The following is a 22,454-nucleotide window of genomic DNA, read 5'->3' as shown; positions in this document are numbered from 1 at the left end:
TGATTTATGACACACGCACTTAGGAAGCCCTTATTATGAGTTTGAAAACCACTGATAACGGACCTTCCTGCGTTGCATTGGCAGGGACCCGGCCACCACCACCGGTTCCCGTGGGCGGCAAGTGTCGCCCCACCGAATTCCCGTGCCGGGCGACAAAGACCTGCGTGCCGGCACAGTGGCGGTGCGACGGCACCGCGGACTGCGAGGACGGCTCGGACGAAGTCAACTGCAGTGAGTGCCGCTGCGCCTCCACTGGTTTCGTGTACCAGACGCAAAGGCATCGCGCATACATTTCCCTTGACTGACTTTCCGTTCCCCGTGATTCCAAACTGCGTACGGAAACTATAGTATATATATGCAGGTTACACTACGCAAATGAGGCTATGCTCTGTGCTGCCACATGTGATGAGTTACCGCCAGACACTGGTCTCGTGAGGCAGAATAAACCGTAGGAATCAGCGCTGCGTGAACTATTTAAGCTCTTTTTGTGCTCTTATACTGCTCCTTGGTGGCAAATTAGTTTCATCTGTAATTGCTTGAGTCAGTTGACACGCAGTACGAATTGTCAGTTGAAGGAAAGTGACAGACAGAAAATGCGCACAAGACTGTGCTGTTCCAATTTTCTTTTGGAGAAGTTCCACAGTCGTCCACTTGAAAGCCCGAGCAGGATATTAAAGAATCAGTGTGTTGGCCGACGCCGATAGCCAACAAGGCTACAAAGAACGCACGAGGAACCCATGAATAACTTGGGTATTAAATTCGAATGACCTTTAATTAACACAGGATTTAGCAAATGCGATTGCAGTACTCTGCCTTCGCCTTGTTCAGGGAAGCCCGGCGACTTCACTACGTAATCTTTCAAGACCATGGAAATTCTTTCTCCCAGGCATGCAAAGCCTCTATAAGCGCCCTAAAACAATACGCAGTGTCATTATTCGACTGGTTGGTGACAAAGGCGAACTCTTATTAGTACTGAGGTTTCTTCGTGATTTAGAAATGCTTTCCATTATTGTGCCAGGACTAGAGATGCAAAATTTCATGAAATTTTGAATGGCATGAAAAATACCCTTTTTTTCAGGGTTTTTTTCATGAAAAATTGAAAATTTTGCAAAACATGACATAAACAGATTTATTTGCAACAGCACGACGATCAATAATAATGCTCCGAAGTTCAGTCGAATATGTAGTTATAGATGTCATATTGTGAAACAAACTTCTTTTTCTATTGCACCGAGAAGATAATGATTTGCACTTCAGGCGAATATGGAAATATAAATATCATATTTGTGGAACGAACTTCTTGTTCTACTGCACCGAGAAAGGGAACATGAAAACTGACCAACAAGTCACTCCACATCGGACTCAGAGTCACTGTCGCTGGATGCGGCACTACGCGCAGCAGCATGGATTGAAGCTGTGTCCACAGCTAGGTTCGACTGCACATACACAAGCTTTCGAACGCGTTCCCCTGAAAGCCTGTTGCGAATCCTTGTATGGACGTTTGCGAAACGGGACTAGTTTAGTTAGCAGCTGGCAGTTGATTGTGGTATCTGCAGCAGTTGGCAAGTCAGACCAGTTAGCGGCTGGTTAGTGCAAAGGCCTTGCCACCAGGTAGATGCGGCCACGTGCATCGCTGAGTCCCAGACCTCTGTCTTGGATCAAATTCCTGCGGATGTCCCATACTCTGCTACGTTGGAAATCAAGAAGCTAGGCTTGTATTTGGCTAAAACCGCTTACGTGCACAGCAGCCTATGTTATTTATGCCGTGTGTGTAGCGCTGTAGAATTTGCAACCATTTTGTTCAAACTATTAGTGTGTTTAAATTCAAGCCTGGAGCTTATATGTGACCTGGCCTTCAACCAGCGTACTCGCAGCACCAACGTTTTAAAAGCACTACCTGGCACCGGCGATGACGACTGCTCTCCAATCTTTTAACGATGCATGCTGTAATTGTTTTCAAAGCAAAAACAAAAACCTACACTGAAAGCAAGCAGCCATAAAACCTTCAAATTGAATTTTGAAATTGAAAATTGAAATTTTCGATTTTTCTTTCCATTTTTCCTCGTCTGAAAAAAACGAAAAAAAAAACGATTTTTTTCCAAAATTGCAGTGTTTTTTTCAGGCCTTCACATCTCTAGCCAGGACTCGAATGGTAGATGAGTATAACTAGGTACTGGTATTGGCAATGTCACGCTAGGTAATAAATTAATATATAAAGCGTCATTTTTTATTAGAAGTTTGCTTATGTCAAACATGGCTGACAAAGATCGAGAAAGTAATCCTATACATGAGGTAAGAAAAGCACCCAGAGTAATATTCATGATGAAAGTCCTTAGATATTCCTTCTGACCGGTATAAGTATCGTACACTAGGGAGCGGCTGTATTCCCAGCGGTTAAAGCGAGACAGAATTGAACATCCATGCTGACGGCTTAGCTGCAGTGCGTGGGACGAAGTTTAAATGGCCCTCATCAACGTAGCGCAAAACAGGGAACGTGGGTTTATGGCTTATAGGGGTTTAACGTCCCAAAGCGACACAGGCTGTGAGCGAGGTCGTAGTGGACGGCTTCCAATAATTTCGACCACCTTGGGGTTCTTTCACGTGCGCCGGTCGCGCAGTACATGACCGCAAGCATTTCGCCTCCATGGAAATGCGACCGGCGCGGCCGGGATCGAAGCCGCGTCTTTCGGGTCAGCAGCCGAGCACTATGATCACTGAGCCACCCCGGCGGCCTTCAAAGAAGGAAAAGTTTGATAATTCGTTTCAATCCAGGAAATAGGAAACGCAGCAATTACACCTACAAGCTCACTACACGGTTGTTATTAACGAAGAGCGGCGTGCATGGGACGTGAAGTTTGGTGCTTCATGGCTGCCCGTAGCTGCGCTCTATAGTCAAGAGCAAGCACGCAGGGCGAAGAAGTGGTTGGCTATTTTATGGTGGGGTGAGGAATGGGTCGTTATATAGGTCGCCGGAGCAATCTGAACTTGATGAAGTGAGGTTTCATATACTTTCTTTCTTAGGGGTTTTGCAAGCAAAGTTAAGCGTGTTTTTTCTTTTTACATGAATATCCGTCATTTAATTATAGATCGCTTTGTTTATAATGTGATTCAGCTGTGTCGCCTTTGTGAACAGCTCCCCGGTTGATTTCGTGTGCAGCGTACTTAGAGCATCAACTTTGTTAATAACGCATACACTGTTCTCCAAACAGGGATTAAGTCGGCAGTCAATGCCAATAAATAAATAAATAAATAAATAAATAAATAAATAAATAAATAAATAAATAAATAAATAAATAAATAAATAAACAATGGTTAAATAGCTAGAAGGCTCGTCACGAGTTTCACTTTAATATAAAGATCGACGAGGGTGATCTGCTAGCCATACGCATTCATTAACTGTGAATAAGCTTAATAAGCCATATTGTCCACTGCATTCTTTCACAGGAGAGACACATTGTAAAAAGTGGACTTTCTGTGTCATAAAACTCTTTTGCTTCCCAAATGTTGTGCGAACTGGGTGGTGCTCGCGAGAAATTTAATATTTCTCCAAGGAGTCACTAGATGACGCCACGAGTCCGCCGATGAAGGCGCGGCTCTATTACCAGCTAAAAAAGGCAAGCTGTCGCTCTTCGCAAAGCGGTGTGAGCGGCTTAGCCGAGTTGCTGCTTACGAACAGCGCAAGCTTGCGAGGGTTACTTTGAGTTTCATTGTTTAACACGTCAAAGGGGCACAGCGCATAAGCCGCTGTTGCGCTGGAGGTATTCGTTAGTAACGCTTCATTGATTGCAATATAGTCTGGCGAGTTTTTCTGAAGTGCAGAGAAGCACAAGATTTGGGTCGAAGCTTACTATAACCTGCCTTCTGTTGGGCAGTAGTCGTGAGGTTGCGAAGAAAAGAAAAGTGCATAAACCATATTACTTTCGGTGCACACCTGAACCGCGCTTTAGGGAAAGTATTAAGGAGTTTTGAAAGAAGGAAGGGAGAAAAAGTCGCCTTAGGGATTGCTTCGAATTAGTTTATACTGGGGTTCCTACCGCGTGCACTAAGTCGCACAACACAAGGGAGTTATTGCATTTCGCTTCCTTGGAAATGTGGCCGCTGCGTCCGGGATTCGATCTTGCGACCTCGTGTTGTCCAGCCGAACGCCATAACCACTGAACAACCACGGCGAGTTTATAAATTTTATGACAAGGTACACTAATTAGAGATTGGTTTTTGAACTGCGAAAATATTTTCGCATGCAAAACGAAGCGCAATAAGCGACCTGCGTGTCTTAACAAAGCACTCTTTCCACGAACTATTTGGGGAGAACAGAAAACAATGTTTTTGTGGTTTTTTACGTGCAGTTAGAATTTCAGATGGGACTATACTGACGCAGCAATCTTTTGACGATATTTCTTGGTACGTACAGGGATTAGATGAGGCAGTACCAAAACACGCTGACGTGGCACTTATTTTAGCCAAGCTAGTCCTGATTTGATTTTACCGTTTTTGCTACCAGTCGCCGTTTCTTGTGCCTCAGCAAATACCGTCCGTTTATCTTCAACAGCAGGAAAGCTTGTGCAGCGATATTTCCATCAGCTGAGGTGGCAGTTCTGTTTTATTAGAGCTTAATGCAAGCCTGCAAAAGTGAGTAATGATCATCGTGGTTTTGTTTCAGCTAATATTGATTGCTTGCTTGCTTTATGGGGTTTAACGTCCCAAAGCGACTATGAGAGACGCCGTAGTGGAGGGCTCCGGAAATTTCGACCACCTGGGGTTCTTTAACGTGCACTGACATCGCACAATAAACGGGCCTCTAAAATTTCTCCTCCAATGAAATTCAACCGCCGCGGCCGGGATCGAATCCGCGACTTTCGGGTCAGCAGCCGAGCGCCATAACCACTGAGCCACCGCGGCGCCTCAGCTAATATTGAGAGTATAACTCCAATTGTGGTCGTTTTTCACTTCCACCGACCTCAGCAAGTGTTCACTTTTCCTCTTTATATAAATTAATTACTGAACAAGCTTTCCAAGATCATTAGAGCAAGTGTTCGAGCGTCTCTGGCTAAAACCATGCATCATTTCTTAAGTTAGTTACAGTTGTGGTGTCAGGTTATCAATGAGGGACATGACGAGGCTCTCCGACGGGCGGCCTGACAGTCATTGGCTACCGTGATTGGGCAACAAACGGGCTGTTCATTCGCTTGTAATTGGCCTTTTAATTCAGCCTCGTAATTAACGGCTACCAACTACGTAGCTTCCACAGTGCTGCACAGATTTGAACGTGACAGAGGTTTTAAACAAAGCCATTTGCTTTAACCGGTGTCAGGATCAAATTTACAGTTCGCAAGCTAACGAGGATTTATGACTGGGTACGTTCCGGAGGTGTGGCAAGGGATTAAGGCACTGAGTATCAGTGGCGGGAGCGCAGCGGCGTGAATGTATACTAAGCGCACGTGGTGTGGGCTGTGAAAAGCAAGGAAGAGAGGGAGGAAGAAAGAGAGAGAGAAAGAGAGAGAGAAAAAGAGAGAGAGAAAGAGAGAGAGAAGAAAAGAGAGCTAGGTCCAAGCTTTGCCCCTCTTGCCGCGGCTCGCACTGAATGCATGCTCGCCTCTTTGAAGGAACAAAATTAGGGAAGAATCAAAGGCAGCAAGAATACATGCGCGCGTGGCGGTCGCAGCGCGTCGCGTGTGCCTGGAGCCGTTCGTGAGCTGCTCCGACCAGAGCAGCTGCGTGCTGAAGAAAAAGTTCTGCGACGGCAAGTTCGACTGCGCCGACCGCTCGGACGAGATGGGCTGCACCCGCTGCGCGCCGCCACTCATCAAGTGCGCCTCGGTGAACCGCTGCATCGACAAGGAGGCCGTGTGCAACGGCGTCAACGACTGCGAGGACCGCTCCGACGAGCAGAACTGCGGTGAGTGCCAGCGGTCGCGAAAGGAAAAAAAACAAAAAAGGAAAGGAAGGGGGGGGGGGGGGGGGGGGGAGTCGGGACGGCGTTTATTTTTGACTAATCCATAACGAAGGAGCATGAGCGAACATCGCCCTTGCAACGTCGAAAAGGTGCGATCCGAATCGCGCGTAGTTTGGTTCGGTCAAAGTCACATATGCGGCTGCACTAGCTGCATATGATGAATCATGATGATGATGATGATTCATCATATGGGGCTAGTGCAGCCAGCTGGCCTCATAGCTAGTTAAATGTCTATGCAGGGTCAGGAACCCCTCGTGAACTAACCTAAAATGTACTGACCACCAAGGGAAGACCGCGAATAAGTAGCATCCTGCTAATTCTGAGAGTGAAAAAGGCAGGCAGTAGTCAAGGTACCTCCAAGAATTCACGTCCTCCAAGTCCAACACGCGATTTTAATACTCCTTGGTGTGAAAATGATGCGTAGGAATGCCGCTAAGGAGTGTTTTTATTCGTTATCGGGAGTACCTCTTCCTCCCAATCGATGGAGCTGCTCAGTAAGAATTTATAAACAGTTCTGTGAGTTCGCCAGAACGAAATCGCCTCAGAATCACACTTGAAAATTGCCATTGCAATCTGAGCGGCGACGAACCATTGCAGGCAATGCATGGCTGGATTAAGGTTCGTGTGGTTTCGTGCGCGTAAGCTTCGGCACTGGCAGACGTTTTAGCTGCCGTACGGTTTCGTATGGTGGCTGCTGGTGAACCTCTTAACCGACCCATATAATACTGCGAGTGTTGTAAACCTGGTGCTAGATTTAAAATTATTTGAACGTTATATATGTTGGCGCATTGGAAAACAACCGGAACAGTTAAATATGCTCAATGTCTGAGGATCACTTTTGTACTCACACATCATTCGATTCGTTCAACATAAGCAAAAATGAGTACAACATTAAGCCTATACCGGCGCTTACTACCGCCAAAAATTTTAAAAATATTCTCTAGAAAATACAATGATTCCTCCTGCTTATACTCGCTTGTTACGTTGCAGCTTAGTGCAGCATCATTTGCTGCGTGATTATAAGTGCAACCATTTGGCGGTCGACGCCTACCACAGAACGTGGTAGGCGTGGTAACAGGGTTTGGATAGCTGGAATGGGGTCATTGGTCAGCTGTGCCTTTGGTATCGAAGCCGGACATTGCTTGTCAGCTGACAGTTCCGGCGTTATTGGCGCTGTCTACTAACCAGAGAATACAGCCTGTGATGTTATCTAACCAGTGACTTAATTTACAAAGTAGTCTGCTCAAAACATGATTTACTAGCGCCTTGGCTGTCGTATTGTTGATAATCGGGATTAACCAACAAACGATCGTCTGCTCGGCGCGAACCACTACCTTAGTGAGAATGGGATCCACGCTCATAGCTGTTGAAACAGGGATAAAAGGAAAGTTTGCTTATTCCAAAAATATTGCAGCAAAAAAAATTTACCCTAATACAAGAATATGAAGGAAAGTTTAGTGAAAAGGCGAAATAGCCACAACATGAATAAACATGTCCCACTTCTCGAAATGGATGATGGAGCGACATTTTTTCCAAGTGGCCACTTGTGCCGGTTTTTTCGAGCGAGACCGGAAGCCGCTACGAAGCGCTGGAGTGCTCGAGTTCTTCCGCGTTATCAAGTTCCCGAGAGCTACGCTGTATCATACATTTTCTTTTCTTTCCTACCACCTGCAGTTAAACCTGTCACATGGCATTACTATGTCACAGTTCTTTATCTCAGCGAAGTATAATGCAGTAATGTTTTTGTTTGATTGTTGCTAATTTAATGCACTCCAATAAGTTCGACAGAAACCAACAAAAAGTAATTGTGCTGGAGGTCTTTATGCAAGTTGGTTTTTGCATTTGCATAAACCAACTATGCTTTGTTACCAAGATATTTCAAAACACCCTATTTTTTATGGCTCTCGTATAGGAAAGCCGAGTGGTTGGGAGGGACATTCTGAGCCAGAGTTTTGACATGAAAAAAAAAAAAAAACCACAGCAACGCTGATATATTTGGACAAGGAATGCCTGGTGCATGTATACTTTTTCCTTCCTCAAAAATTTATATTGACAGTAGCAAATGCTTTTATGTAGCGGTCGGGGTGTTGGCAGCGGAAGAGGAGGCGGAGATCGAGATGTAAGGAGAGGCGTGGTAGCTGCCTTCTTTTAGTGCACACCTAGACTGCGAAGGGAAGAAAGGAATAACGTGGGCGAGAAGGGGGAGAGAGAGAAAGAAATGCGGGGGCGTCTGAGAGGCTTGGGTTTGTTGGTTCACCATGTATTAAGTAAACAGCGCATGTGAAAAATCATAATCAGAGCAAACCAAACAGAGCGCTGAAATCTCACAATGTTTATCCGATATAGTGGCTCGGTCTACAATGGTCTTCAAAGAGGTAATCGCTTAAAAAAAACAACAACAAAAAAAAACAAAAAAAAACTCGCATGTGATTCTGAAGGAAGCCAGCTCTTTTACTAAGAGAGATTACCCGAGGGAACACAAATAGAGCCATTGCCTCTTGCTGCAATCTTTTAAGATTCTGCAAATTCTCTTGCCGGGCGACCTTACCTTGTCTTTTTTTATAAAAGCCTTTAAACCGAGATATGTACCCACGCGTGCCTCAAGGAGCAGAAATACTTACCGCACATTTTCGCACTGTTGACGTGTTCCTTGAGCCTTTCAGTAAAGCAGCGGGTACTTTGACCAGAGTACTGTTTGCAGCATGAGAAGTCGGAATGCACTGTCCACACACTCTAACAAACCTATTCTTGTGCTTTTTCGAGCTACGCTCATTCTCGACGTTAACGGGCTTCCCGCTCTTACGTAGGTTACCGAGCTTTTCAGGCACTTTAAAAACAACCTCTCAACAGGAGCGCATTGGTGTTAATAACTTTAGTTCATCTTGTGGACGCGCAGTTTCTTAAATATATGTGCCTTGCGAATACTCTGAAGTTGGGCCTCTACAAAATGGACGGAAACTCTCACCAGCAATGTACGCGGCTGTCATACGCTTGTTATCTAACAAAAGTCATGGTTTCTCTCACGGGAGGTGTGCTAATAAATGGCATCTCCAAAAGCAGTTAGCTTGCGGGTTCCTAGGCTGGGAAGGCAGATTGTTGCCCTTATACACATGCTGTCTCTACCAACCTCAAGAGGTTTGCTCGACGCGTCGGTGTCAAAGTAGCCTCTTTGGAGCTTTGATTGGTAGCGTATTTAAAACCCCGGGTACGTTTATGTCGAGCTCGAGTGGCGCCCAAAAAAAACAAAACACACATAATATAGTTTGCCGAGCGAGTAGGCAGCGTAATTTATGGTATTTCACTGCCATGCAGTAAACAGTATGTTGGCCAGAGTTGCGTTAATTAAAGGCCAGGGAGCATACCAAGATTGTGAAAAAATTACCGCGATCGAAGGTTGCTTTTTAGAACATGCAGGAGAACACCTCAGTTTGAAGATGCTAACTCTTAAAAGAACAGACGATATTCAGGTTATTCAACTTCAGGATAATAACTGAGAGGACGGCAGCAGGAAGCGATAACAATCAGTACGACGTCGGCGTACATTTTTGTACCAAAAGTGCTTACGCACACGGAAGCCCGTGCGCATATTCGTTAGTTCTTTCGTATTGTTAGTTGTGTTCTTTCATGTTTGCTGGGTATACGTTGAATATTCATGAATCTAGTTACTGGTAGAATTACCATCATTGGAGGCAGCGTTGAGCTCGTCTGCTCTTCTCCTTGTCTTCTTGTGCGCTGTTTACTTGAAGGTACGGGTGCCTTACTCAGGTGCAGTCTACGCGCGCTCGGGCGTTGGTTGATCCCTGCACGGTTCTCAATTCTTTTTTTTTAAAAGACCATATACTTGTCAACCCATGTCGCTTACTTTCCACCTATCGAACATCTCAAAGCGTTGCGCAGAGGCAGTATCACGTCCCGTGAAGTCTCTCATGCCCTTGTCCTCCTCAGTTATAGAAATGGTCTATAGACAGTCTATAGACTTCTTACAGAAACTATTGCCTTCCTATAGATACTTCCTTTTGTCTATTTATAGTATATAAAGTGTCTATAAACAAAATTCTACTAAAAGTGTATGGCCATAGCTCTATAGATTGTCTATAACTGTTTATAGCATTTGTATCACCTATAGACTTTTCTTTAGGATTTGTCTAAAGAGAGTCTATAGACTTTATGGACAGAAGTCTATAGATAGTCTATAGACTGTCTAAAAATTTGTTTATAAGGGCTACCTCTGCTGCTTCCCAAAGTGTACTATAAACGCTTCCCTGACTTCACGTTTTTTTTGCAGGGCCACGGAAGTCTCTCCTGAGCGGAAAATCTGGAAAAACAGGTACCGGAATATAGCCTTCTTGCATCATATAAAACTGTAGGAGTTAAACGGGAGTTAGTATCGAAAACTTCGCGCTCCATATTTAAACAAACATTCGTAGCAAGGCTGGTGCACAAGAAAACAAACGGAAAACACAGAAACGCTTCTATTGGCTCGTGTTACTGTTTGCGCTGCTTGTTTAACCAACAATCCTGTTTAACACGATCCTGTTGCCGTGCTCAGGTGATTTTAGTTTTAACTGGAGTGGTTATCGAGCCATTGGATAAAGTACTGTATCTGTACCTAAGATCTAGAGGCCACGTACAGGCAGAACTGTGCTTACCAGTGTCTGAAGTGCTTCTATATCCGGGACTGCTACAAAAGCTTCGCTCAGCTAAAGGAACTTTACCGGTCACTCGCGATATGGCTCGGAAACTTTTGTAGGAAACTTAAAGCTACATCAGATTCCACCGTATGCTGAATACTAACGCCCTGGATGTGTTTTTGCTTCTTTTGTTGCAGAAGTTGACTAAGGTTAAAAACATAAATGCAAATTTCATCTGTCCCTGACCACTCGGCTAAGATTTTGAATTTTGCGCTCGTATACGGTGTGAAGCCGCAGTATCAACGCAAACAGTGCGCACGCAAAGGCCTATAGCTAGCACTGTGCACGTATCACTCCCAATTTTCAGGGCCTCAGTGCGTGGCAAACCCATATACCTTCTCATTGTCACAAAGAAATGCACTTATTTTTTGCGTGGTTGTCAGGCATTTGCTCGCTTTTTGAGTTTTCAGTTCTGCACTTCGCACTGATCATCATCATCATCAGCCTAACTACGCCCACTGCTGGGAAAATGCCTCTCCCGTATCTCTTCTATTTACCCTATCCTCTGCTAGCTGCGGCCACCGTATCCTTGCAAACTTCTTAATCTCATCCGCCCAACTTTCTGCTGCATCCTGCTAGCTTGCCTTGTCTTGGAATCCACTCCGTTACTCTGAAGGACCAGCGGTTATCTTGCCTTCGGATTATATGGGCTACCTAAGCCCATTTCTTCCTTTTTTTTTTTTGTTCGAGAAGTGTGCCGTGAGGCATAAGTTGAGAAAAGGGGAGTGGAATGTAGGAGATAGAAAGTTAAAAGAAGGGTGGAGACCAGTTTCGCTACGGTAGTCGCATAGGCCATTCCTCTTGATTTCGACTGGGATATCATTAACCCGCGTTTGTTCCCTCACCCACTCTGCCCGCTTCCGGGCTCTTAACATTACGCCTGTCATGTTTCTTTTCATAGCTGGCTGCGTTGTCCTTAACTTGCACTGGTGGCGAACTACATTTCCGGCAGGAATGCGGCCACTGCGAATAGGCGTGCTGGCTTTGGCAGCGTTGAGTGCGAAACGATGTGTAAGTCAACGTCTTTCACCGACCATAAGAAACATTTGCGGCGTTGCAGCAGAGTCCGAAGACTGCCGAAGTCGTGAGTTTACATGCAAGACAACCCGCGAGTGTATCCCGATGCGCTGGCTGTGCGACGGCAGCGAGGACTGCGAGGATGGATCTGACGAGGAGATGTGCCGTGAGTGATGGCCTCCGCAGGCCCAGTCTCTTCTTTACGCGGTTACTCGCAGCTTGGCGAGCGATCAAAAAAAATAATAAAGAAAGCCATTACTTGTAGTGACACGCGGTGAGAGCTACCGCAAGGGACAAAACACCCTTGCTCTACATCGCGGTCTTGAGCTGGTTGGCATTTGTGCGTTTACTTTTCCCGCGTCGACATTTTTGTTATTGAAGACCTGCATTTATATCGTCAGTGAGCGCACTAGCACTAAATTTTTTGTAGTGAAAGCTACACTACTATAGCTGGGACGCATTTCGCCGTGTGCCTCCGAATGACCTTGAAACGACCTTGATATAAGTCATGGCTAGTGTTGCTATGCTCATATACCTAACCAAGTGTGGCTTTCACGTTGAAGCTCGGAAACTTCGACATTTGACCTTGACATTTGACCTTGGACTTTGATCGTGAACTTTGGCATTGAATTTTGACCTTTAAAGTTGTCTGCAGAGGCAGTAAGACGCGTGGTAATCACGTTGTGTCGCGTGATTCAATTCGCAGTTGAGACGTCAGGTAAGAGTAAATATAACCAGAGCTGTGCTCTTGACTCGGACGCTATGGAGGAAAGAGAGCGCACGTATAGTGAACTGCATCTTGCATGCGGCAAGGAGCTTCTGACCATTTGGCCGATATTGCTTGCTTATGTAGCTTTCGCTGTGTGAAATTCGGTTCGGCATGCAGAGTTGAACCGCTGCCTAACTTTTTTTTTCTATGAGCTTGCGCCTGAGCCGGTGGTAACTTTTGATGTACAGAAACAGAAAGCTGTGTTGTAGCATCAAAAAGGCTGTGCTTGCAATTTGTAACAAGCTATCTTCTTTTTTTTTTATTTAAAGAAGGCAGTGTTTGCTTTTCCTTCTACTTGTACTCACCAGTGACAAAAACGTGGGCTGCTCTTGCTTTCTTAGTTTCCTTTAGAGACCCTGCGACGTCGGGTTTCGGGAAAAGCTGCTCTGCACAATCGAAGCGCATGTTGACAGTTGCCGTCCTTTTATCCTCTTATTATATACTCATGCAACCTGTCCACAAAGATGCTTCACGGAAATTGTTTACGGACTTTCCACAAGTCTGTCGCTAGAATGGCAAAAATTCGTGCTTGGCAGCTGGGGCTCTTTGCTGCAAAGCTGCCCACTGAAACTTTGATACTTGCGGCTGTCGCAAGAAAACGCGGCGTTGCTTGCTAATGTTCGTCCCCTCATTTTCTTTCTTTACCGCAGCCAGTTCGCGCACCAACCAACTGGCGAGTCTTCGCCGTCGGAGTAAGTTTCTTTCTGTTTACTGACGCCCGGATGCTTGTTACGGAGGCCCTTATCGCTGACTGCCAACAGCAGGCAGATCGGTGTTGTGTCGGTGTTCGCTTGACTTGGCATGAAAAGCAGGTTGCTTGCGGCCACGAAAACAGGAGGATAGAAATCTTGAATCGAGCCGGCCTGTGTGCGCAAAAGCCGAAACGCGCACTCAACACAAGGAAGTGAGAATGGAAGCCTCCACTCACGTTTCAACCTGGTTGACATCTCCAAGGGCTTAGGACTAAATTTTCATGTCTTTTGCATTCATGGCCCAAACAATTGTTAGCACAGAGGTACAGGCAGGAAGATGGGCTATTTTAGGAGCCTTAGCTCTTACTACTTACGTTTGTCAAGGACGCCTCTGTCTGCAATGAAGGTCAAATTGACCAAAACAGTTAACACGTGACCACACTATATCACATAACAACAGTGGGCGCATAGCACCTCAAGTAGTACCTATACTTTCGATCCATTATATATGTGCCAGTATAGCGGCCATCGAAGTGGGATCCCCCTCCCACGGTACCACCATTTTCTTAAAATTTGGGGGCCACCCATTTGACGGAGAATGTTCGAAGGGGTGTCAGGAATGTGCTTGAGGATAAAAGTACTAGTTGAGCTGAAGCCCAAAATATGTGCGGGATTCCCGCCGACGACCTTTCCGACCCCAATCCATGCATTTCGAGCACCTTCAGACGGCCATTACGGCCGAACCGTTTGTCGCAGGGGTTCCGGATGGTGTGAAACGATTCGTCGTGCTGTGATGCACACGTTTATAAAATTTATTAGCTGCTAAAACGAGGAAATATACCGGTTATAGCGAAGGTGGCTGCAAATGGAAATAGTAGTGCGAAATTCATTCAGTAGATGGCATTGCTTATGTCTGAGAAGGGATGTTTTCGGAGAGGAAACATCCGCGGCTGTTTGGATTTGGTCGTCTCCAGGTTTACTGAGCACATCGATGTAAACACTTGAATCTCGCGTAGCTAAAGCTCTAAAGTCGATCACAGAGGCAGTTTTGGCGGATAATTTTTTTTATGTCTTGATGTCCAACCTTTGAGGAGTTTCCATGGTGCCTATGGAAAAACGAAATCTTCAGCAACCTTTCATTGCGAGGCATGTTGCAAGGCGCCGAATATTATTTACGCATATGCGACGTTAAATTCGCCTATAATGCTTGCGCCTGACTGAGCAATTGCAATTACAGATGGCCAGCCTCCTCGAAGACGGTATTTCATCATCGGTAAGAGCCTACGTTGGCGACAGCACACTCATCGATTCCTGAGCGTTTAAAAGCGATTTCCCCGCTCCGAATATCCTTCCCTGACACCGCTAATTTCAAGAAAGCAGTCCAAAATGCTTTATAGTTTGATTTGTCTTTTCGTTTTGCTGCGCTATCAAGCAGTAACAGACCACTCTTTTGTCTAATACCTTAGGGGATTGAAAGTGTTTTTAACAAAGAAAGAAGGAAAGAAGGAAATAAATAAATAAATAAATAAATAAATAAGGAAAGAATGAAAGAAATAAATAAATAAATAAAGAAAGAAAGAAAGAAAGAAAGAAAGAAGACAGAAGCAAACAGACAAGCAGACAAACGAACGAACGAACGAATGAACCAACGAACAAAAAACAGAAGCAATGAGGCAAACAAGCAAGCAAACAAACAAACGAAACAAATGTGTGTCTCATAGCCTGAGTCACTTTGGGGCGTGAAATCCCATAAACGAAACCAAACCAAACCAAACCAAATCAAACGAACCAAATGGTTAGTTAATAAATTACCACATGCAGTGTCCAGACATTATTGCCAGAGTGCACTGATATCTTTTTGGGGTGCTTGTCCGTGAATTTAGTACATTTGTTCTCTTTTTGCAGACAATAAAGAAAACAACCTGCCTCTTCGCGATAGCGATAATGTATTACTGGGCCACTCCAACCGCGGTCATGCTGTCTCTGGTAAGCCTTAAAGTTTCTTTTTCTTCTGGGCGGACAAATGTGATCACCAAACACAAATGTGGGCCAATCGTACAAAGAAGAATGAAGTTATGCGTGGCTTAAACTATGCTGAACTTCACTATAAATTTGGGAGTATTTCAGGAACGCATGTTTACGCAGTCTGCTTGAATTAAAAGAAAACGAACTCAATAGGTTTGCGGATACCAGCAGCATTTGTGGAATTTTTCCTTGTCTGGGAATTTGAGGGCTAACATTTGGTGAAGAGGCAACTTTTACGGAGTTTCAGGCTTATCTTAGGAACCGAATGTGTGGCACATTTCCCAAATCGTCGGAGTTTTCAAGCTTCTGCAGTGAAAATGCGCCTGAAATAGTAAACGAAACTTTGAGTCTGATGGGGAGAATTTTCGGTTAAGCCATCAAACATCGCTAGATACCAGCCTCACACGTTCTGAACATGCCTTAGCTTAAGTCTAAATATCTGGCTCGCTACCATGGAGAGAGCTATGCTTTTCAAAGTCAAGGTGTTTGTAGCGACGAACTTCGTAAACGAGGTCCCCCTCTTTCGTTGCAGTGCAAGACTCGCCGGTATTCATTCCGGTGAACAAAGGACCAAGCTCAGGTGCGTATACATATCTAACATCACGCACGAGAGCGTCTTTTCCGCGAATTCGCGTTGTGGGAATTCATAAAAGCTGAAGATCTCCGTTGGCGGGGGGTCCAGACAGGTTCCCAGATAACATCAGCGAAAATGAGAACCGTTGCAGGCTGCGTGCGTGCTGAGGACAGCTAGTGGCGCCGAATGAAAGCTTCTCGCGCAGCGCTTTGGCTGAGTTCTGTCCAGACAATTGTTTTTCCAGCCACCAGGAGCCGCTAGCATGCGACTTCAAAACGCTTGCGACAAAATAGTGTGTCGTCGAACCCTGTGCATTCCTGCTGCGATTTTGAATTTGCCAGTAGTAACCGCAAATGTTGCGTTCACGAATCCTCCACGTAGGAAAAACCGGGGAGCCGATCGAACCGGCGGAATACGAAGACGGTGAGTGCCGGACATTTTGTTTGCATTTTTTGTTTTCTTTTTATTCCACGGAGAATCGGGGACACTAATAACCTGCCATGACGAGCAGCTCTGCCCGCGGTTTATAGCGCACTTCACACAGCGCTTAAAGAAAACGAGTCCTAACTGACTGCTGTTGTGACCACGCTCGGAATTGTACGGACAGTCTGTTGCTCAAAGAGGCACTGAATGATTGGCTCGTTGATCTCAGGAGCGCCGAATTTCGATGCAATGACACATTCCCGTCTATAGGTGACGAAAGGGGTTATCCTTTGTAGTTTGAATTGCTTGCGTTAACATCTGAAGAAGTGCTGACTAGTGCAGTTTGGATCCAGCTAAGAAAGGCAGGAAGTTGGGCATTTTGGTTATGATGCATGGTTGAAAAGCGCGTAAGAAGAGGAGCGGACAAAGAAAGAATGCAAGAAAAAGCGCAAACTCTCAAATGAAACTTTATTCGAGACATGAACAGGTATAAATAGGAAACACAACCTAACAAAACTCAAAAGCAGCTAACACCACACGAATTAATCGTCACTCTCCAGGTGCTAAAAAGATTTGAAGCACTAAAACAAATTATCGCTGAAACCCGAGTGAGGAGGCTAAATTCCCTATCTGTCCACCATATCGGAGTTTGGCTGATATATGCGTATGGGGTAGGCTTCCATCAGTTAAGAGACTAGCTGGTCACGATGCCTGAAAAGAATCGTCGCTGTGCAAGCAACGGTGTGCACACGAACTTTTATAGCAGCACTTATAGTGGACATTCCCCTCATTTAGACGTTGTGTGTTTGTCTGCCTGCCTGTTTGTCTGCAGCCTGCTTGCTCATATTCACAGGTGTTATATATATATATATATATATATATATATATATATATATATATATATATATATATATATATATATACATATATATATATATATATATATATATATATATATATATATATATATATATATATATGCGCTCAGCGGTAGAGCACCGGACGCGTAATTCGGAGGTCGTGAATATGTTATCGCTTAAAGCTAATTGATAAGAAAAGCAGAAGAAAAAAACAACCACATGCCGCCAGTGGGATCCGAACCCACGGCCTCCGAATTACGCGTGTGTGTGTGTATATATATATATATATATATATATATATATATATATATATATATATATATATATATATATATATATATATATAATACAACAACCTGCCCACCGTGGCAAGTGGCAGCTCAACTCATTGCGACGAGAAGCTGCTTGAGAAGAGAAACCTGTGTCCCAAGCAACCTAAGTCCCACTGATGGCTACATCTGCCATAGAGTTAGTTCTTGGGCTAGTTGGTATGCTTGATTTAAACTCATAGTTTTTCAGCGCAACGGCACACGCCCAAAGAAAGGAAGCAGGAAGAGAAGAAGGATATGAACACAGCGCTGTGTTCATAGAAGCGCACTGCCCATAGAAGGGCAGTGCGCTTCGCTTGACCGCTGCGCCACTGTGCCAGTAGTGGTATGAGGACTCCCACAGACCTAGGAATGTAAAAGAGAAGGACTGATTCGTATTAACCCATCATCGCTATCCGAACGACGAGCATCCGTGAACACTGGATCTGACCACCGAAACCGAAGTGAAAACCGAAGTTCTAGCGCACCTTATTCGCATTTGGCCGAACTATGCAGACCGATCATCATTTTTTTCTCTTGAATGTTGATTGATGAAAACAAAGTTCGTATGCGCAAGGTTATTTGCCAGAGCAACGATTCTTTTCGGGCATCGTGACCAGTTAGTCCGTGAACTGATGGAGCTTACCATTTACGCATGAATAGGGCAAATTGTATCAGTGAAACTTCGGTAGGATTGACAGATAGACAATTTTAATTTCTAGCCTCCTCACTCGGGTTTCAGTGATAATTTGTTTGTGCTTCAGGTCTTTTCTGACACCTGATGAGTGACGATTAATTCGTGTGACGATTGCTGCTTTTGGATTTTTGAGGTTGTATTTACTAATTACACCTTTTCCCATCTAGAACAATGTTTCAGTTGCGATTTAGCGCTTCTGCTGGTGTCCTTTCTTAGTCTATTTGTATTTTTATGCACTTTTTCAACCACTGTGCTAGCTAGCGTGAGAGACGGGACGATAGGCAGTGCCGTACCCCATCTCGTAGCAAGCCTGTCTTTTTAGTGGCTTCTGTATCGCTGCTAATAGGCATCGAGTGGTCCCATGCTCTTCCTGGCGCTTTGTCTACGAGACTTTCGTTTTCGTGGACACAGGACAAAAACTTTGACCGTGGTTGTTTTCGTAAAATTCTTGTGTTATGGTGATTACAACACACAACCCCGCGCTCGGGGATAAAGAAAGGTACTTAGAAGCAACGCGCAGTTATGTATACTCTTGATCGGGCGTGTATTTTCTACGTATCTTTATAGTACACCCTGCCAAATTATGCACATGTTCTGCATTGACACTAAATAGTGTGCTTCGCAGTGTGCATGCGCCAAACGCTAGTTCAAATCGTGCCTTAAACGCTCGAGTTACGTACGCTGATTCCCGATTTTAGCGTGCGACGTGGCTCTTGCGCACGCTATACTTTCCAACATGGCGGCGTGCTTTGAAGCAGGGCATCTTGATTCTGAGTGAATTAGACGTTCTTACTGCGTTGTCAGGCCGTACACTAGACATAAATGGGGCATCAGGCTTTCGCTTCCCCTCATCTGGCCTATAACTAAACGGATTAGCGATTCTGCCTCTGCTAAGCCTAAAGAGGAGTGTCGGTTCATTGATAACAGTGGTTCCCTCTCTCAAAAGCCAGATGGCGCCACTAGGCTGACAGATCCAATACAATTTAATTCAATAATGTTGCGTCTCCGTTTTCATACGCCGAACTAGAAGTGCGGATGTGATAAACAGCGGAACGTCCTTCAAAATGCTTTAGTTTAGCGAGTAAGCGTGCATACGCGATTCTAAAACTGCCTAATAATAAAGAAGCGCACTAACGAGACATTTTTCAGCCTCCTCACTGTAAATAGAAAGTATGACATTTGCATTAATTAAACACCTTTTCGGCAGATTACATGCTCGGACTCAGGCTGAGCACAAAGTTCCGCTGCGCGCCTGTGTGCTTCTGAAGAACAAAAGAAAAAAAAGCGTCAGGACACGCAATTATTCACTCATTTGGTTTGTTCATGTGAACTGAAACTTGGAAGATGGAAACCGGGTTAAATGGATAAGAAATAAATTCAGTAAAAATGAAATAATCAGGCCTTCTTGGTGGCTTTAGCAGTGTTCAGAAGTTTACTTGTAAACATTTCTTTTGACCAGCCAGACTCTGACCGACTGTCAGCACGATTAACGCGTTTAGTTAGTACGCTTTGTTTTGAAGACAGAGGGCTGACAGTTTTCAGGTGCTTAGAGCAGATTAATTATGGTGTCGCGCTGTTCCTCTCCCTAACACATCTTTCGATTGAAAGCAAAATTAGCTTGCACTGGTCTCTTGCTCAAAAAAAGTATACAAAAAAGAAAATAATGTTATAGATATTATACAAGTCACTAATTGCTCACAAGCCTGCATAAATCGGCGGCTCTAGTCGGTGGCTGCAGTAGATTAATGAGGAGCGGATCAGTACTGCCGCTACAGCTGGCCTTTTTTGGATTTTTGTTTCTCCTTGCGTCTGTATTTCACGTAACTCCATTTTCAGAAGGTGCCAGGCCACACGGGTTGATTCTTTATGAAGAGTGACGAAGTATTTCTCCCTCCCACAATGCCTCTTTTCCTTACTTCGTATACCTTTTTATTTTCCTTGCTTGTTTCTCTTTCTGCTAGGCAGCTTTGCAGCGAACTCTGTGCCCTGTCAACTTTTTGATGAAGGGCGGCGCGTGCCTCACACCTTCACGCTTTGTGTATTTACTGGAGAGCACAAGCTGCGGTGCTTGACATTGCACAAGCACTACTTCTTGGTTTGTGTCGTACTTTTACAGTTTTTTTCAACCTGCGGTCAGTTTAAAAGAATGACTCACAAAAGAGACGAGACGAAAACGAAACCCCTTAAGTGATATTGTCGAGAATCCGATTCCTGTCTTTCATTTTTGCTCAAGTAATATGGATTTTATTTGACAGATCAACGCTACGCTGCTTCGGCTCGTCATTGTTGTTACACTCAGTTGCCGCCTTGGTGGTGAAAGGCTGAGATCTCACATGAGCGACGCTAAAAACCAAGGAAGTCGTGCACAAGTCAGCACCTGCTCCACGTAGCGCAAGCTATTTATACGCGCTAGCTGTAGCTCCTCCTCGAAGCTGAGCCAGAACGTTCGCGCTGTCTTAAATTTTCAATAGCATGATATATTCACGATGCCATAGTCGGGGCGCAGACACGCCTCTCGAGGAATACCGAAACGGCGAACGTTTCAGCAGGTTTAAGTTGTCCCTAGATCCACGGTGTCAGTGTGTCAGGGTCACTGGGTCAGGGTCACTGGGTCAGGCGTCTGCGTCAGTAGGTTAAAGGCGATGTCACATTAGGCTGACTACGTTTATGCACCTAATGACATGACGCGTTACTACTTCCATATCGAGGGACTCACTGCATGCGTTCTCATTTACACAGTCGACGACGACAAGTTCCACGAAGAAGAAGATGGTGAGTGATCCATTTGGCCCGTGTCGTTGACGCCTAGTGTTGCCTTGCGTTCAATAGCCTTGTCTCCCGACAGATAGCGCGGAGCACGGCGACGGTAAAAAGGGTAAGCAACAGATACGGTGACGGATGGACGCAGTATAGTCTGATCGCTACAGACCTACGTCGGCCGCTCTGTTTGCCATCCGGATATCTATAGAACGAAGTCAGTGCGAGCACCTTGTGATCAAGTGTGCTTGAACCCGATCTCCTTTGCTGATTTTCAGCTCACCGCATCGTTGAGGGCAATGCCGAAGAAGAAGACATATCGGGTAATGCTTAACACTTTGCCATCGTTGACAGGATTTTTAGTGTTTCTCATGGGGCACAGAACGCTTTTGCTTTTCTTTCAGATTATCACGTTGGCGAAAAAGTAAAGACACAGGGTGAGTTTGTGGTGTTCGTCGTGTAACATTTTTTGCACGGTACACATAGCTAGCGCACGACTACAGTGACACTAAAACGGCTACAATAGGCATTTATACAATTTCTTCAAATGTCCATGGCTTAAGAAAAAGGCATTTTCGTCCGGGTTAGTCGATCCAAGACAGCGGGTCAGGGTTCTGGTTGGGACAAGGAACTATTAAGCTAAGTAGGATTCTTAGCAGACGACAGGGTGAGGCCGGAGCGGAAACAACGTTGTTCAGCGGTTTCAGGAGGTCGAACTAAGAAACATTTGCAGTCTACGTAATCCTACTGTTTTGTTTTAAAGAATGAAATTCAGATGAGTACAAACCTGGAATTAAGCGCAATTTTTATACCAGTAACATTCCCGTTCAATTCATTCAGCATTTAGCTATTGTTTTTAGTGTCAGCCAGACGTGGCTCGTGTATTTATTGACCATTTGGCTTAGCTGATGACAAGAATGTGTCGGAATCAAATAAAGAAAAAAAGAAATTAAGAGTTTTTCGAGGATTGTCTGGTGAGAACCGTGGCGGTCAAGTGGGAGAAAAACGGGTGAGGACTGCAAAGACTGCTGGTATATTGTACAATATAAATGCACGCAACTCTTGCCATGTTATTTGTCAGTCAGTCACTGGACTCTCTTGACATTACAGAACCACCCAAATTCAAGTCTGGCACATGTAAGTACTTAGAACCATTATGCCGTAAACGTCGCTCAATTATTTATTTTATCATTTGTGTGGTTGAGGCTCCCAAGGATAAAGCACAAAGCAAATATCAGCTGCTTGTCGCAATGATGAGTTCTTCGTTTTGGTTGCATCTGCCTGTTTCTGCACTTTAAAAAGTTATACGCAGGAACAACGCCCTACTCAAGCCCAACATTCTTGGAAAAAAATTTTTAATATTGGAATATTGTGAGGTACTGTTATAGAAATATTGAAGGTGATGGTTCATTCTTCCGATGCGTAGCAAAATCTTTCTTCAAAAGTTTCCCATCGCCCGCATCGAGCAGTTAGGACTGCCCCGCCGCGGTGGCTCAGTGGTTACGGCACTCGGCTGCTGACCCGAAAGACGCGGGTTCGATCCCGGCCGCGGCGGCTGAATTTCTTGAAGGCGAAATTCTAGAGGTCCGTGTGCTGTGCGATGTCAGTGCACGTTAAAGAACCCCAGGTGGTCGAAATTTCCGGAGCCCTTCACTACGGCGTCTCTCATAGCCTCAGTTGCTTTGGGA

At 44.9% G+C, this 22,454-nt stretch overlaps 1 protein-coding gene across 1 annotated transcript in view; it reads left to right on the top strand.

Annotated features, from left to right (window-relative positions):
• Positions 1-22,454, top strand: part of LOC149372451 (uncharacterized) — a 68,074-nt gene that overhangs the window by 24,389 nt on the left and 21,231 nt on the right. The window contains exons 10-23 of the mRNA XM_089582114.1: positions 85-231; positions 5,663-5,896; positions 10,239-10,280; positions 11,705-11,827; positions 13,081-13,122; positions 14,360-14,395; positions 15,028-15,108; positions 15,680-15,727; positions 16,103-16,144; positions 20,749-20,781; positions 20,855-20,884; positions 21,045-21,089; positions 21,171-21,203; positions 21,877-21,903. Of these exons, the coding sequence (XP_089438240.1) occupies positions 85-231; positions 5,663-5,896; positions 10,239-10,280; positions 11,705-11,827; positions 13,081-13,122; positions 14,360-14,395; positions 15,028-15,108; positions 15,680-15,727; positions 16,103-16,144; positions 20,749-20,781; positions 20,855-20,884; positions 21,045-21,089; positions 21,171-21,203; positions 21,877-21,903 (963 nt within the window). The remainder of the gene's footprint in view (positions 1-84; positions 232-5,662; positions 5,897-10,238; positions 10,281-11,704; positions 11,828-13,080; positions 13,123-14,359; positions 14,396-15,027; positions 15,109-15,679; positions 15,728-16,102; positions 16,145-20,748; positions 20,782-20,854; positions 20,885-21,044; positions 21,090-21,170; positions 21,204-21,876; positions 21,904-22,454) is intronic.

Source organism: Amblyomma mixtum, chromosome 1 (genome assembly GCF_055824585.1).
Source record: "Amblyomma mixtum isolate Tamu chromosome 1, ASM5582458v1, whole genome shotgun sequence".
Taxonomy (NCBI): domain Eukaryota; kingdom Metazoa; phylum Arthropoda; class Arachnida; order Ixodida; family Ixodidae; genus Amblyomma; species Amblyomma mixtum.
This window is presented reverse-complemented; position numbering and strand designations above follow the sequence as displayed.